The sequence below is a fragment of the Balaenoptera physalus genome, assembly GCF_965194825.1.
Source record: "Balaenoptera physalus genome assembly, chromosome: 2".
Taxonomy (NCBI): Eukaryota; Metazoa; Chordata; class Mammalia; order Artiodactyla; family Balaenopteridae; genus Balaenoptera; species Balaenoptera physalus.
Genome location: NC_138883.1, coordinates 121413453 through 121427896, shown reverse-complemented (window position 1 = coordinate 121427896; position 14444 = coordinate 121413453). Strand labels below are relative to the sequence as shown.

Genomic DNA, 14444 nt, shown 5'->3' with positions numbered 1-14444 from the left:
CCTTCCCCATGTTAGGGAAATTTTCGACTTTAATCTCTTCAAATATTTTCTCGGGTCCTTTCTCTCTCTCTTCTCCTTCTGGGATCACTATAATGCGAATGTTGTTGCGTTTAATGTTGTCCCAGAGGTCTCTTAGGCTGTCCTCATTTCTTTTCATTCTTTTTTCTTTATTCTTTTCCACAGCAGTGAATTCCAGCATTCTGTCTTCCAGTTCACTTATCCATTTTTCTGCCTCAGTTATTCTGCTATTGATTCCTTCTAGTGTAGTTTTCATTTCAGTTATTGTATTGTTCATCTCTGTTTGTTTGTTCTTTAATTCTTCTAGGTCTTTGTTAAACATTTCTTGCATCTTCTCGATCTTTGCCTCCATTCTATTTCCCAGGTCCTGGATCATCTTCACTATCATTATTCTGAATTCTTTTTCTGGAAGGTTGCCTATCTCCACTTCATTTAGTTGTTTTTCTGGGGTTTTGTCTTGTTCCTTAATCTGGTACATGGCCGTCTGCGTTTTCATCTTGTCTATTTTTCTGTGAATGTGGTTTTTTTTCCACAGTCTGCAGGATTGTAGTTGTTTTTGCTTTTGCTGTCTGCCCTCTGGTGGATGAAGCTATCTAAGAGGCTTGTGCAAATTTTCTGATGGGAGGGACTGGTGGTGGGTAGAGCTGGCTGTTGCTCTGGTGGGCAGAGCTCAGTAAAACTTTAATCTGCTTGTCTGCTGATGGGTGGGGCTGGGTTCCCTCCCTGTTGGTTGTTTGGCCTGAGGCGACCCAACACTGGAGCCTACCCAGGCTCTTTGGTGGGGCTAATGGCAGACTCTGGGAGGGCTCACGCCAAGGAGTACTTCCCAGAACTTCTGCTGCCAGTGTCCTTGTCTTCACGGTGAGCCACAGCTACCCCCCACCCCTGCGGGAGACCCTCTAACACCAGCAGGTAGGTCTGGTTCAGTGTCCTATGGGGTCACTGCTCCTTCCCCTGGGTCCCGATGTGCACACTGCTTTGTGTGTGCCCTCCAAGAGTGGAGTCTCTGTTTCCCCCTGTCCTCTTGAAGTCCTGCAATCAAATCCTGCTAGCCTTCAAAGTCTGATTCTCTAGGAATTCCTCCTCCCATTGCTGGACCTCCAGGTTGGGAAGCCTGACATGTGGCTCAGAACCTTCACTCCAGTGGGTGGACTTCTGTGGTGTAAGTGTTCTCTATTTTGTGAGTCACCCACCCAGCAGTTATGGGATTTGATTTTATTGTGATTGCACCCCTCCTACCGTCTCGTTGTGGCTTCTCCTTTGTCTTTGGACGTGGGGTATCTTTTTTGGTGAGTTCTGTCTTCCTGTTGATTATTGTTCAGCAGTTAGTTGTGATTCCGGTGCTCTCGCAGGAGGGAGTGAGAGCACGTCCTTCTACTCCGCCATCTTGAACCAGTCTCCCCTGCTTCCCTCTTTAAGTAGTGAGGGAAGAAAAAGTACTCTTAAGTAACTACTGTGATCAATACTAAGTATTATACTTTAGGAATGCCAAACTAAAGAAATGATTCGTACGTTCCAGGACATTGGTTTCTTTGGTGACCCAAGACTTATGTGACATAATTGAAAAATAATGCAGAACAGTATGATATAAATGAGAACAGTATAGTATAAATTCCCCTGGATTCCAAGGAACCTAGGTTGAAAGTGATTGATTTAAAGTATTTATTTTGAGTAGGATGAGCACACGTTAACTATTCACAACTTTTTTTTATATATATAAATTTATTTATTTTTGGCTGCATTGGGTCTTCACTGCTGTGTGTGGGCTTTCTCTAGTTGCGGCGAGCAGGGGCTACTCTTCCTTGTGGTGTGCAGGCTTCTTATTGTAGTGGCTTCTCTTGTCGCGGAGCACGGGCTCCAAGCATGTGCGCTTCAGTAGTTGTGGCACGCGAGCTCAGTAGTTGTGGGCTCTAGAGTGGACTCTAGAGTGCAGGCTCAGTAGTTGTGGCACACAGGCTTAGTTGCTCCATGGCATGTGGGATCTTCTTGGACCAGGGCCTGAACCTTTGTCCCCTGAATTGTCAGGCGGATTCTTAACCACTGCACCACCAGAGAAGTCCTCACAACAACTTTTAAAAAATAATTTTTTAGTTTGATTCAGTTTCTATAGAATTTAGTTTATATACAGTATCACATTTTCGGAGCCAGTCCTTACTACTGGGCTGTAAATGTGGATGCTGTCTTTGATTACCAGTGTATTTCCAGCATTTGGCATGGTGCCTGATACAAGGCACATTCTGTTAAATATTTGTTGAATGAATGAATGAACAAACACTGGTGTGGGCTTGAGGTCTTGGCATGTGATATTAAGCTCTTTTAGAAAATTGTCACAAGGTGGAAGATTTTAGGGTGGAAAGAGCAAAAGGTAGAGGGGAGGCCTTCAGAGCTCTGCCACTGATGAGCTCTGTAGCACTGGCCTTTCTGGTCATATATCCTCATTTGTGAAGTGAGGGAATGTATTGGATCATCTCCCTTTTAATATTTTGAGGTTTATGAGCAGTATAAACTTAAAACATTTAGAACCAGCTAAAGAAACATGACCTCTAAGTAGAATTTGAGTGCACCATTAAGGTTTTGTGCTAAAATGCCACTGACCTTTGCACCTGGCTTTTCTGTAAAGTTGTGCTAAGAAAACGGTATTTCTAATATTGGATGTACTAAGAAGGTATTCACAAGGCAGTATCTTAAGCGTTCTCATTAAGTAGAATGTTAGGATAAATTTATCATTTTATTTATTTATACCCTATCTACTTTCTTTCAAACAAAATTTGAGGTGGCAATTCAAGTTAGTATTTTTTTTCCTAAGGCAAAGTTGCCTTAGATTCTGTTAAAAAAACATTTTGTTATCTCTGTCTTTTAAACAACCTTAAACTTTTGTTGTTTCCATTTTAAAATAGGATCAGAATAGGAGAAATGGTTCAATAATGCTATTTTAACTTGAACCTCTGAAATTAACAGCTTTTGAACATTAAAAAGAATGCTTCTCTAGTGTATAATATTCTAATTGAATTGAAATATCTCCAGTGCTGCACATTTCAGCATAAGGAGGCTTTTACAGAGGCATGGCGCAAACTCTATGATATTTATAGATTAAATCAAATATCTTAAATTGCCCAGGGAAGCAAGACATAAACTCTGAGAAATAAGCTGCTCTATTAATGAAGAAATAAGCAGTGAAAGAAAATCAGGGAATGGGTTTCCTCTAGCTAGAGTAACCAGATACTTTTTAATAGCTCCAAATAGAAAACATGGTCTATCACAACAAAAAGAGAAGATTTTGTGAAAGTGCTAATTTTCTGTTAAATCATTTCTTTTAGGTTAGAGAAAGGCCAACACTAGCTACTCTAAATCCCTATGTATATACTTTATGATAAATAAGCCAGTGACATTTTGTTTTAAATAAATGTTTTTTCTTTGTAAAATCATGAGTCTTGAGTAAATGTCATCCTTGAATTTCACACATTCCACATTTCCTTAATAGAGACTCCAGTGTCCATAAAACACTGAAAACTCATTTCTTTAAAGAGGCTTACTTAAGCTTATTAGAAGTGTAAACATAACTGTGATCCGTAAATCTAACCAGTCTTTGGCTTATGGCATCTAAAACTTTTTAAATTTTATCTTTTTCTTTTTTAGTCTTAGGCCCTAAGGTAATTGTATACAAATGTATAGCAAACAAAGGTATGACAAATCTGAATAATTTGTTCAATATTTATATATTTGTATATTAAAAGCATGTAAATTAAAGCATGTTTATTTTATATTTATAGTTGATCAATAAACTTTAATATATCTGTTTTCTAGGTTTGGAATTTTATGACAAGCAACCCCCCTAGCCCTGGTAATTTAAAAGCTTTTGTTACTTAGATTTTAAATTACTATGTATTAAGTACTGAGTGCTTCTTACGGAATTCAGCATATTTCCATGTGAATAATCTGATTTAACTAAGAAGTATATCTGAACCAGAGTGTCCCTTATTGATCACAAACATTTTAAAATCTCCTTCATTTTAAAATCTCCTTTGACAATAGCCTAAATAATACTTTGGTTCATTAGTAATGCCAAACTTTTTTAAAGTAGAGGTATTTGGTGGGAGAGAAGCCAATCCACTAACTTTTAAAAATTTGTTATACAGGATTAGCTGAACCATCCTTTGTTGCCAAACATGAAGATAGTTTGTTTAAGGATTTATTTCAAGACTACGAGAGATGGGTTCGTCCAGTGGAACACCTGAATGACAAAATAAAAATAAAGTTTGGCCTTGCAATATCTCAATTAGTGGATGTGGTAGGTGTGCATATCATTCCATATTCAATTTCACACAGGTCTATGGAGAGCATATTGTGTGCCCAGGCACCGTGCTCGGCTGCAAAGATTACAAAGGTGAATGAACATAGTGCTTTTCCTCCAGGAACTCACCAGGGAAAAACAATTATTACACCACAGACATAGGAATACTGTATGTTTATATAATCTTATATAGTTTAGAAATCATTTTATCTCATTTGGTAATTAAAATAGGTCTGTTTTTTAATAAATTCAAAGATATTAAACCTTTTATATGGAAGTTGCTTCTTAAATGTGTTAAAAAATATGACCAAAAGGTCAAAAATTTTAAAAGAAAAAACCCAAGAGTTAGAGTTGTAGATTTTTAGGACTGAAAAGGGATCTCAACAGATCATTGCCTCAGTATCACACTTAAAACATTTCTTAGGTTTTTCCATGTGACATTTACCAGGTAGTAAATTCCCCATCATAACTTGTTCTTATTGTCAAGAGATTATTTCTATTTTAAACTAAAAGGTTCACGCTAATTTTTAAACTAGTTTCTTCTTTTTCTGATCATGTCAATCAATAATTGTTTCCCTGTTGTGTTCCCAGAATAGTCAAGTATGTGTGTGTGTATGTATGTATGTATGGATATAGATAACATTTATAGGTGTGCCTTTATTTTCTGATTAGAGAAGCAATGCATGATTTTTGGAAAGAGTTTAGAAAGTTCAAAAAAATACAAATAAGAAAATAAAATAAAGCTTGACTGTAATTCTACCACCCAGAAATGACCATTGGTAACATTTTGTTGTGTTTCTTGCCAGTTTTTTCTTTGTGAATATGTTACAAAATTGAAATATTATTTTAGATATAATTTTGATTACTGCTTTTTCCCCTGTTATTACATGATGAACATTTTCTTATGTTATTACATAATCTTCAAATGTAATTTTTAATGGCTATATTTCATTTATAATTTATTTAAACATTCTCCTTTTGTTGGCAGAAGCTTGTTCCCAATTTTTCCTATTATAAAGGACAATGATGAATATTTGTACATAAATGTTTGAATTTCTGCTTTCCTTAAGAAAGGTGATGAATCAAAGGATATACATTTTTGAAGTCTGTTGACTGATAAATGTAACCTAATTGCTTCCAGCAAGATCAGTGAATATGGACTCTGTGCTTGATCCTTTGCTAGGCAATACAGGAAGATTTTAAGTATAAATTAAACATAGGGAAGTAGGAAGTAAGTTAGTAGGGCTTGCTTTCAACTTCTTTCTAGCTGGGACTGTTAGCATGTAAATGGAGTAAGTGTAGAATGCTGCAGTACTAAATCGTGATGTCTCAGAGATCTGGGATTTCAGATCTTGATGATTGAGATTATCAAAGAAGCCTAGGTAGAAGAAGTGGCACTTGAGCTGGCCTTGTGCTAAGTGTAGGATCTGGCATGCAGAGAGGGAAGAACTTTAATAACAAGGAACAGTATAATCACAGGTACATAAGCGATACTGAGCCTTATTGTTCGGCTGTTTAGATCGATGGTCTGACTGGATGGTAGAGGAGGTGAGGAGTGATGCCTGTGTGCCACTGTGCCTTTGCTCCTGCCATTGCTTCTGTTTGGAGAACTTTCCTTCTCAGCACAAGCCATTTATCCTTCAAGGCCAAATTCATCTGTCAGACTCTGAAATCCAAACTTCCTAAGACAGTCTCTCTTCTGTTCCAGTTACACTGACTGGCACTCATGTGCTGGCAGGGCCGCCTCAAAGCAGAGTGAGCTTTAGTCCTTGTGTCTGTCCCAGAGCCTAGCATGGTGTCTGGCACATAGTAAATGCTGAGTGAATGAGAGATCTGATGGGTAACAGACATGGTAAAAGCAGTACTTTAAGAGGATCCATAAGATAGTTAAATACGTGGCTTCAAAGAGTGAAAGATTAGAAGCTTGAGAGGCAAGTTAGACCAAATATAAGAAGGAACAGGACTCGACCACTGAATATGGAGGGAGGCATCTTATTTTGAAGCCTAGGAGGTTAGAAGGGTAACCAATTTGAAAGAGAAAATTGGTTGTTATGGGGGCAGGGCAGAGAAGACGATGGGTTTGCTTTTGGTATGAGGTCATTATGGTACATTCAAAAGAAAATGTTCACTGAGGCCCTTGGAAGGTCAAGACTGGCTCCGAGGTGAGAGGTCAGGCTGAGGATGTCAGTTTGGAATTGCTGGCCTGGGGGTGATTGTTGAAAACTTTGAATTGATGCAGTTATAAAGCAGAGAGAGCAGGAGCCTGATCCTTGAAGAACATTCATAGAAAGTGGTAGAAGCAAGGGTTAGCCAAGCAGAGACGTTGAGGAAGGGTTGCTTCTTGAGAGAAGGGCCCAGAAAATACACGGTCAGTGACAATGAGAGGGGAGGAGGACTGGAGTCAAGGAAGATGAGGGTCAAGGGCCCTGGACATTGATAGAAACTTCACTGAATTGCTTCTCAGTGGGTTTATGTTCCTTTTAATCGCTAAGGTCTTTGCCCCGTAACCTTGTGATCATGTTTAGTGGCTCTTCCTTGAAGTTTCATCAGATTCCTATCTTATTTCCTATGTGTTCTCGCTCTGTCTTTTTAAAATATCAGTGTTGGCTTGTTTGTTTTGATTTTATTTTTATGGTCAGGTTAAAAAAAAACCCTATTACCCCTAAAACTTTTCTGGTATGCTTATGAGTAGTTAACATTTCTTTATCTGTGGTTTCCTCCTGAGTGTCATCCTACATTTGTCTTCACTCAGTTTGGGTTTTTTTTTTTTTTTAATTAATCTATTTATTTATTTATTTATTTTTGGCTGCGTTGGGTCTTTGTTGCTGCACGCAGGCTTTTTCTAGTTGCAGCGAGCGGGGGCTACTCTTCATTGTGGTGCGCGGGCTTCTCATTGTAGTGGCTTCTCTTGTTGCGGAGCGCAGGCTTCAGTAGTTGTGGCTCACGGGCTCTAAAGTGCAGGCTCAGTAGTTGTGGCGCACGGGCTTAGTTGCTCTGCGGCATGTGGGATCTTCCCGGACCAGGGCTCGAACCTGTGTCCCCTGCATTGGTAGGTGGGTTCTTAACCACTGTGCCACCAGGGAAGTCCCTCAGTTTGGTTTTTGTTGCATCCTCCACTGTGTTGAACACGTGATAGATGCTGAAGAGATACTTGTGGTTAAAAGAGGCTGTATACCCTAAGGCAATGGCTAACCCACATCTTTGGGGCCAGTTGTGAACTTATGGGTTTTTCTTTTATCTATGTTACTATTAAAGATACTAAGTATGGACTAGGTCCTAGCTCACAGAGCAAAATCTATGTGTGTTCACATTTTTCTGGTGAAAAGGTCTATAATTTTCATTAGATTCTCAAAGACGACCTACTGCCATGCAGCATCACAGGTAATATGTTTACCAGAACTTTCCTAATTTTTAATGCCTCTGGTTAGAACTTTTGTCTGAAAGGCATATTCTAATACAGGGCTCAGCAGTTATTCTGGATGGTGTGTGACTTTGGGGTGGACAGTAGAGCTGGTGGCGTAGCGTTTAAATTTAGGAGTTTTGAGTTCTAGAATCGGTTTTACCACTAATTGGTGGTGTGATTTTAAGCAAGTTGCCTCACTGGGCCAGTTTTCATATTTGCAAAATGAAGGGATTACAGTAGATAAAATCTCTAGGTCCTTTCCAGCTCTAGTGTTTTAATCAAGGAAAATTGCTCTTTGGAAGACACAGTGTAAGAGGGATGGCCATGCTGTATTTCCTAGGACCCATTCTTTCCACGTAGGGACCTAACAGCTGTCTTTGTACCTAGGGATGTGCTTCCTTCTGGCCTCCTCCTTTCCCCTAGGTCATTCACCTGTTGTTCGGATGGGATAGGGAATGGAAACACTCCAGTCACCTAAACTATTTGTATCCCATCCTCTCTACCCAAGTGTAGGGATTGCCTCGTGCTTCCTTGTGTCTGTGTGCTCTGAGCATTGTATCCTACACAAGGTCTGTTTGTGGTTGATGATCACGATGATCTTTTACTGGTTCAGTTGGCTCCATGATATTTCAGTAAAACTTAATGAAAGAGTTATCACTTTAATTAGGCCTTGAAAATTCAGTGAAAGACTGGCGTAAGTGAAGGTAAGACAGCAGGAAGGTGTAAGTAGCAAGGACCCCTGGTTCTCTAGAAAAGTAGGATGTAAAAGCTTTATGAAGTTGCCATTCAAGGCTCTGACCTCCATATTTTTTTCTACGTACAGCTCCATGGAGAGATTCAAATATGTGCCTCAGCAGAAGCAAATAACAAATTATAGTCCCTCAAGAATGCACACATTGTATCTCACCGATTGTAAGATGCACATTTTAGCACTTCTGAAGTCAAGACGTCTTATAATTAATGACAACTTACAATTCATTATCAGCCTTTTTCTTTCTTAGTGCTAAGTACATAAAATAATGTTGTGATTCTTAGACTGCATCTTAGATTTGAGGAAATGTAGTAGCTGAGACTATTAATATTAAATCTAAAAATGCCAGTGGTGTCCTTTCGGGCAGCTTATCTGAAATACAGAGTATGTTAGAAGGAATAATGTGAAATTAGGCTGGAAAAAAGATCCTGCTTTTCTAGAGAACCGGATTGATGAACAGAACGTAGGTGCTATATAGAGAGGAGTGTTTATATAAAACTGAGAAAATTCTTATTTAAAGAATTATTGTTTCTGTAATTGAAATAATCAGCCTTATTTAAATTTTTATTTCATAGGATGAGAAAAATCAGTTAATGACAACCAATGTCTGGTTGAAGCAGGTATGTATAAAATTCAAAGGGCCACCCAACTGTTGACTGGTGCCACTGTTATTACAGGGTTTGTAGCATGAGTATCTGGTCTTGGTGGATTGGCAGGAGGCAGAAGGATGAGGTAGATGGAGTCTTGTATTCATTCAGTTAATATTATTTGAGTGCCCACTCTATGCCAGGCACTGTTCTGGGCACTGGGGAAACAGCAGTGAACAAAACAGACAAAAGTCTAGGCCCTCAAGGAACTTCATTCCAATGGGGGAAATAAATAGGAAGTTGTATAGTACCTTTCAAGCTGATAAGCTTGGAGAAAAATACACTGGGAAAGTGGATAGGGAGTGTTGGGGACTGTACTTTTAAATAGGATGGGCAGGAGAAGTACCACTGAGAAGGTAATATTTGCACAAAGACTTGAAAGAGGGGGAGAAGCAAGCTATGTGAGTATCTAGGGGAGGACTGTTCCAGGCAGAGGGACACAAACGTGCAAAGGTCCTGAGGCTGGAGGGTGCCTGGCGTGTTCAGGGAGCAGCAAAGAAGCCAGCTGGCTGGAGGTGAGTGGCCATGGGACAGGTGTAGGAGATGAGGTCAGTGAAGCAACAGGAGGCCGATGGGTGTTCCTAGCATAGGTTATGAGTAGTGGCTTCTAGGCCACTGTAGGATTTTGGCTTTTATTCTAAGTGAGATGGGAACAGGCAAGAATGTAATGATTTATTTTTATGTTCATAGTCCCTCTTATATAAAGGACTTCTTTTCTTTCTGGGCCAGACGTCCCCAACTGCTGTTGAGTGCTTCCCTTTGTTTGTTCTTTATTATTCCTGATTTTTAATACCTACTGCCAGTTTCCTAACCCCAAATTCCTGAAAGACATGTGTGCTTTCCTTGGGGTGCAAGTCTTGATGTGATCACAGAATTGTTACTGTGTGGAGGTGGGACAAGGTGTTTAACTATGTGGAATGTGTAATAAATCCAAGTGCTCTTTGCATGGACCAGTCCAGCCAGTCATTGACAAGACAGCTAGAAAAGAGAATGTTTCCCTTGAACCTGGACCTTAGGTGCCCATGGCTGCCACTCTTGGGCATGGTCAGCTGGTGGGAGAAGAGGTGTTAAGCAGATCCATGAACGTACCCAGCTCTGGTCCTCGCCTGTGTCTCCTGAGGACCATGGCTAGAGCCACCACATGAGGGGACAGGGCTATATCATCCAGTGCCCATAAGAAGGACGTGGAGGTGAGTTTTCTTTATTGGGAGTAGAGGTGACTTCGTGTCTAAAATGTCTGGATTTGGCAAAGAGTATAGTTTTCACTGTTTTTGACTGTTAATTGTATTGAAATTGAGTCAGGTTTCTTTGTTTTAAAGGAATGGATAGATGTAAAATTGAGATGGAACCCTGATGACTACAGTGGAATAAAAGTTATACGAGTCCCTTCAGACTCTCTCTGGACTCCAGACATTGTTTTGTTTGATAAGTAAGTTATATCCAGAATACTATTTTCTGTTTTCAAAAGAAAACAATTGTATTACTATTAGGCACTAGTAATTTTTTCTTCCTTTTGAAAATTGTTTAGCTATGAAGTCACAGGACTTAGTCTTGTGTTCTCTCATTTCATGAACCTACAAATAGGTTCTGTGGATCCTCTCCCTTTTTTGGTACATTGTTTTCTGATCATAAAAGTGTTCTTGGATTTCAAAAATTTGTAAAACGTTTGGGAAGTCCAAAAAGGTATAAGGAAGTTGGGGGGAATATAATCAGTCCCGTTATCCCATCACTTGGTGGCAACCACTGTTATAAACTTACACGTATGGTGGACTTACTCTGTGCCTGGCATTGTGCTCAGTGCCTTATCTTTATTCATTCAGTTCTCAAGATAACCTTATGACCTAGGTACGATCACATCTATTTGACAGATGAGAAAATGGGGGCCAAAGATAGTTACACTTGTCCAGGATCACACAGCTCACACGTGGTGTGTGGGGAGTAGCCTGACATCCCCATTTACACTCTTATTTTCTAGACTACATATTTGGCAGACTGCCTTCCAGATTTTTTGGTAATGGTTAACAATAGTTAAGGTCATACTTTATGTTTAAATGTGCATCCTTCTAATTTTGCTTTAAATACTGTATAATAATTTTCCCACGAGGAATGTTGGATTAATTATTAACTCATATTTATAGGTATTCTACCTAAGTTTGTTTTGAGGATGGTTTTTAACTTAGGGGAGAGGATACTTCTGGATGCCAGTTTCATTTTTTTCTAGGACCAACCACTCCAGGACGTTTCTGGGAATTTGTGCTTATCCTAATGCACTTTGTCTTGTTTGCAAGAAGGCATTGACATGAGGACAGAGCAAATGCTAAGCAAAAAATATCTTTCACTTTTCAAACCTTTACCTCCATGCTTCTCAACATGGAAGGAGTGAACAAAGCATGATGCAGCTTCCTGGAGCATCATTTTACTCTAAGTCATTGCAAACATTTTTATATTTAACATGGATATATTACATAGGAGTGTGCAAAAGTCACATGAATTTTAAAATAGAGAACAGTATTTCGAAGATAGCTCACGTTGGTGGTGATGTTTCCTGCTAGACTTCTGCAGTGCGTGAGTTCACATGATGGCAGAGTTGGAGAGGGACGGCTGTTTTCCAGGGCTGTGCCCAGCTTGGGGCTATTGTTCTTTCCCTGTCAGTGTAGGAAGCGTCCAGTATCTTTCATGGAGGGAGAAGAGCACTGAGGGGAGAGGGGGGCATCTAGGAATGTGGATTCAGGTTCTGGCTCTGTGCACATCCATTGTTATAAATAGCCTAATTACATTTTGTGTGTAATCAAAGTGAAATCATTTCAACCACTTGAATCTCAGGATTCTGTGAATATAGATCTGTCAGTCCTGGAGTAGATATGGAAATAGGGGTTTCGTTTCAATAGAGTTAGATATTTAAGGGCAGTGTCCTTAAACTAGAGTCCCCTACATGGAGCAGGTATATCTCAAGTGTAATAATTTTAAAAGTATTTCATGCTATGGTATAGGTTTTCTTTCATATTAGGCTTGTAAAACGCAGGCCCGGGTTGTTTAATCTCTGCATTGTTACTGTGCATGTGTGTATTTCAGTGCAGATGGACGTTTTGAAGGGGCCAGTACGAAAACTGTCGTCAGGTATGACGGCACTGTTACCTGGACTCCACCGGCAAACTACAAAAGTTCCTGTACCATTGATGTCACATTTTTCCCATTTGATCTCCAAAACTGTTCCATGAAATTTGGTTCTTGGACTTACGATGGATCACAGGTTGATATAATTTTGGAGGACCAAGATGTTGACAAGAGAGATTTTTTTGATAATGGAGAATGGGAAATTGTGAGCGCAACAGGAAGCAAAGGAAACAGAACCGACAGCTGTTGCTGGTATCCTTACATCACTTACTCATTTGTAATTAAGCGTCTGCCTCTCTTTTATACCCTGTTCCTTATTATACCCTGTATTGGGCTCTCGTTTTTAACCATACTTGTCTTCTATCTTCCTTCAAATGAAGGTGAAAAGATTTGTCTCTGCACTTCAGTACTTGTGTCTCTGACTGTCTTCCTTCTTGTTATTGAAGAGATCATACCCTCATCCTCCAAAGTCATACCTCTGATTGGAGAGTACCTGGTGTTTACCATGATTTTTGTGACACTATCCATCATGGTCACTGTCTTTGCTATCAACATCCATCACCGTTCTTCCTCAACACATAACGCTATGGCTCCGTGGGTCCGCAAGATATTTCTTCAGAAGCTTCCGACACTGCTTTGCATGCGAAGTCATGTAGATAGGTGCTTCAGTCAGAAGGAGGAAACTGAGAGCAGCCACGGACCAAAATCTTCTAGAAACACACTGGAAGCTGCACTTGATTCCATTCGCTACATCACAAGACACGTCATGAAGGAGAATGATGTCCGTGAGGTCTGTGACCGCGTATATTTACAAATGCAGATCTGTTTTGATTCTAAGTCGGGCAAACAGCATGACCCTTAAGACTAAGCGTAGACTGAGGGCCAGAGATGTTGACACCCTGTTCTGTAAAAGATCTTTACTAACATTTCAGTTAAAACATCTGCAAAATGTGGCATGTACACAAATCTCATGTCTCCTTTTCCCCCATCAGCATCTTGGATGACTTTTGAAAACACTTTGTGTTATGCTGACTGTTCTGTTATTCTAAGGCATAGTAATCCTGCCGTTTGGTTTTTGGCTCTGACATGATTAACTGTTTTAATTTGATCTTCAGTAACTTTGTTTCTGGATTCTATAGTAATCTGCAGGCACAACTGCATTATAGTTTATCGAAAGTGATTTCATTTTTTAAAGAATGAGTCTAATGGAGCCTTTATAAATACAGCCAAGATATTTTTCTAGAATAAATCTTCTTGTTGTTCACTTATAAGAATGTTAGCGAAATCAAAAGCAGTAAGGTATTCTCAGGTGTTATATATTATACATCAACGTGTACAAGTGAAGCTTAGTGTAGTACTTAATAATATGCTTAATTTGCTTAAAAACAAAAATTTGCTCAAAACTTTATTATAGAAAAATAACTCACTGGCTCCTTATTTAAGGTTAATATTTAAAATGCAAGAACTGAACTATGAATACATCTTATTAATGTGATCATATTGAACTGGAGTTTTCTTTCAAAACATGTAATATTTCAGTCTTGTCACTATTTATTTCTATTGTATAATATTTTTAAAGCTATGACTATAGTACTATTTTCATAATTGAATTTACTTTGAATAGTCGCATTAAAATTATATGAATTCTCTCACAGATATAGAGAACAAACTAGTGGTTACCAGTGGTGAAAGGAAAGAGGGGGGAAAGGTAGGGGCAGGGGACTAAGAGGTACAAACACTATATATAAAAAAGCTATCAAGATATATTGTACAGCACAGGGAATATAGCCAATATTTTATAATAACTTAAATGGAGTATAATCAGGGAATATAGCCAATATTTTATAATAACTTAAATGGAGTATAATCTATAAAAATTTAGAATCACTATGTTGTACACCTGAAACTAATATAATATAATCAAAAAATAATAAAATAGTACCTAGAATAAAAAATGTATATGAATTCTAATCTCTAAAGCTTTTTTAAATGGAAAAATTTCTAGCAGGCATGGTAAGCAGGTGGAATGAATCCGGTAAAATAACAGCCCTCCTCCCAAAGGGACATTTGACATATGTTTCTAATAAACTTTTTAAAAATTTTTATTTAAGTATAGTTGATTTACAATGTTGTTTTAATCTAATAAACTTTTAATGCTTGTGGATCATAAAGTTTCTATTTGGTGTAAGTATAATTAGTTTATAAGGTGAAGCTATCAAT

General features: G+C 38.8%; 1 protein-coding gene and 1 long non-coding RNA gene across 6 annotated transcripts in view; one reads left to right on the top strand and one right to left on the bottom strand.

Moving 5' to 3' along the window:
* The window catches only part of LOC309656371, a 214753-nt gene that overhangs the window by 143850 nt on the left and 56459 nt on the right, over positions 1-14444 (bottom strand). The gene's annotated exons all lie outside the window — the stretch shown is intronic.
* The window catches only part of CHRNA5 (cholinergic receptor nicotinic alpha 5 subunit), a 51392-nt gene that overhangs the window by 35679 nt on the left and 1269 nt on the right, over positions 1-14444 (top strand). Inside the window, exons 2-6 of one of the 5 annotated variants that reach the window (XM_082452664.1) lie at positions 4155-4306; positions 9039-9083; positions 10430-10539; positions 12183-12476; positions 12832-12968. In XM_082452664.1, coding sequence (XP_082308790.1) covers positions 4155-4306; positions 9039-9083; positions 10430-10539; positions 12183-12476; position 12832 — 602 coding nt within the window. In that variant the 3' untranslated portion in view covers positions 12833-12968. Of the gene's footprint in view, positions 1-4154; positions 4307-9038; positions 9084-10429; positions 10540-12182; positions 14035-14444 lie in introns of those variants that run through there. The other 4 variants (XM_082452665.1, XM_082452663.1, XM_082452662.1 and 1 more) reach the window with 4 other exon arrangements.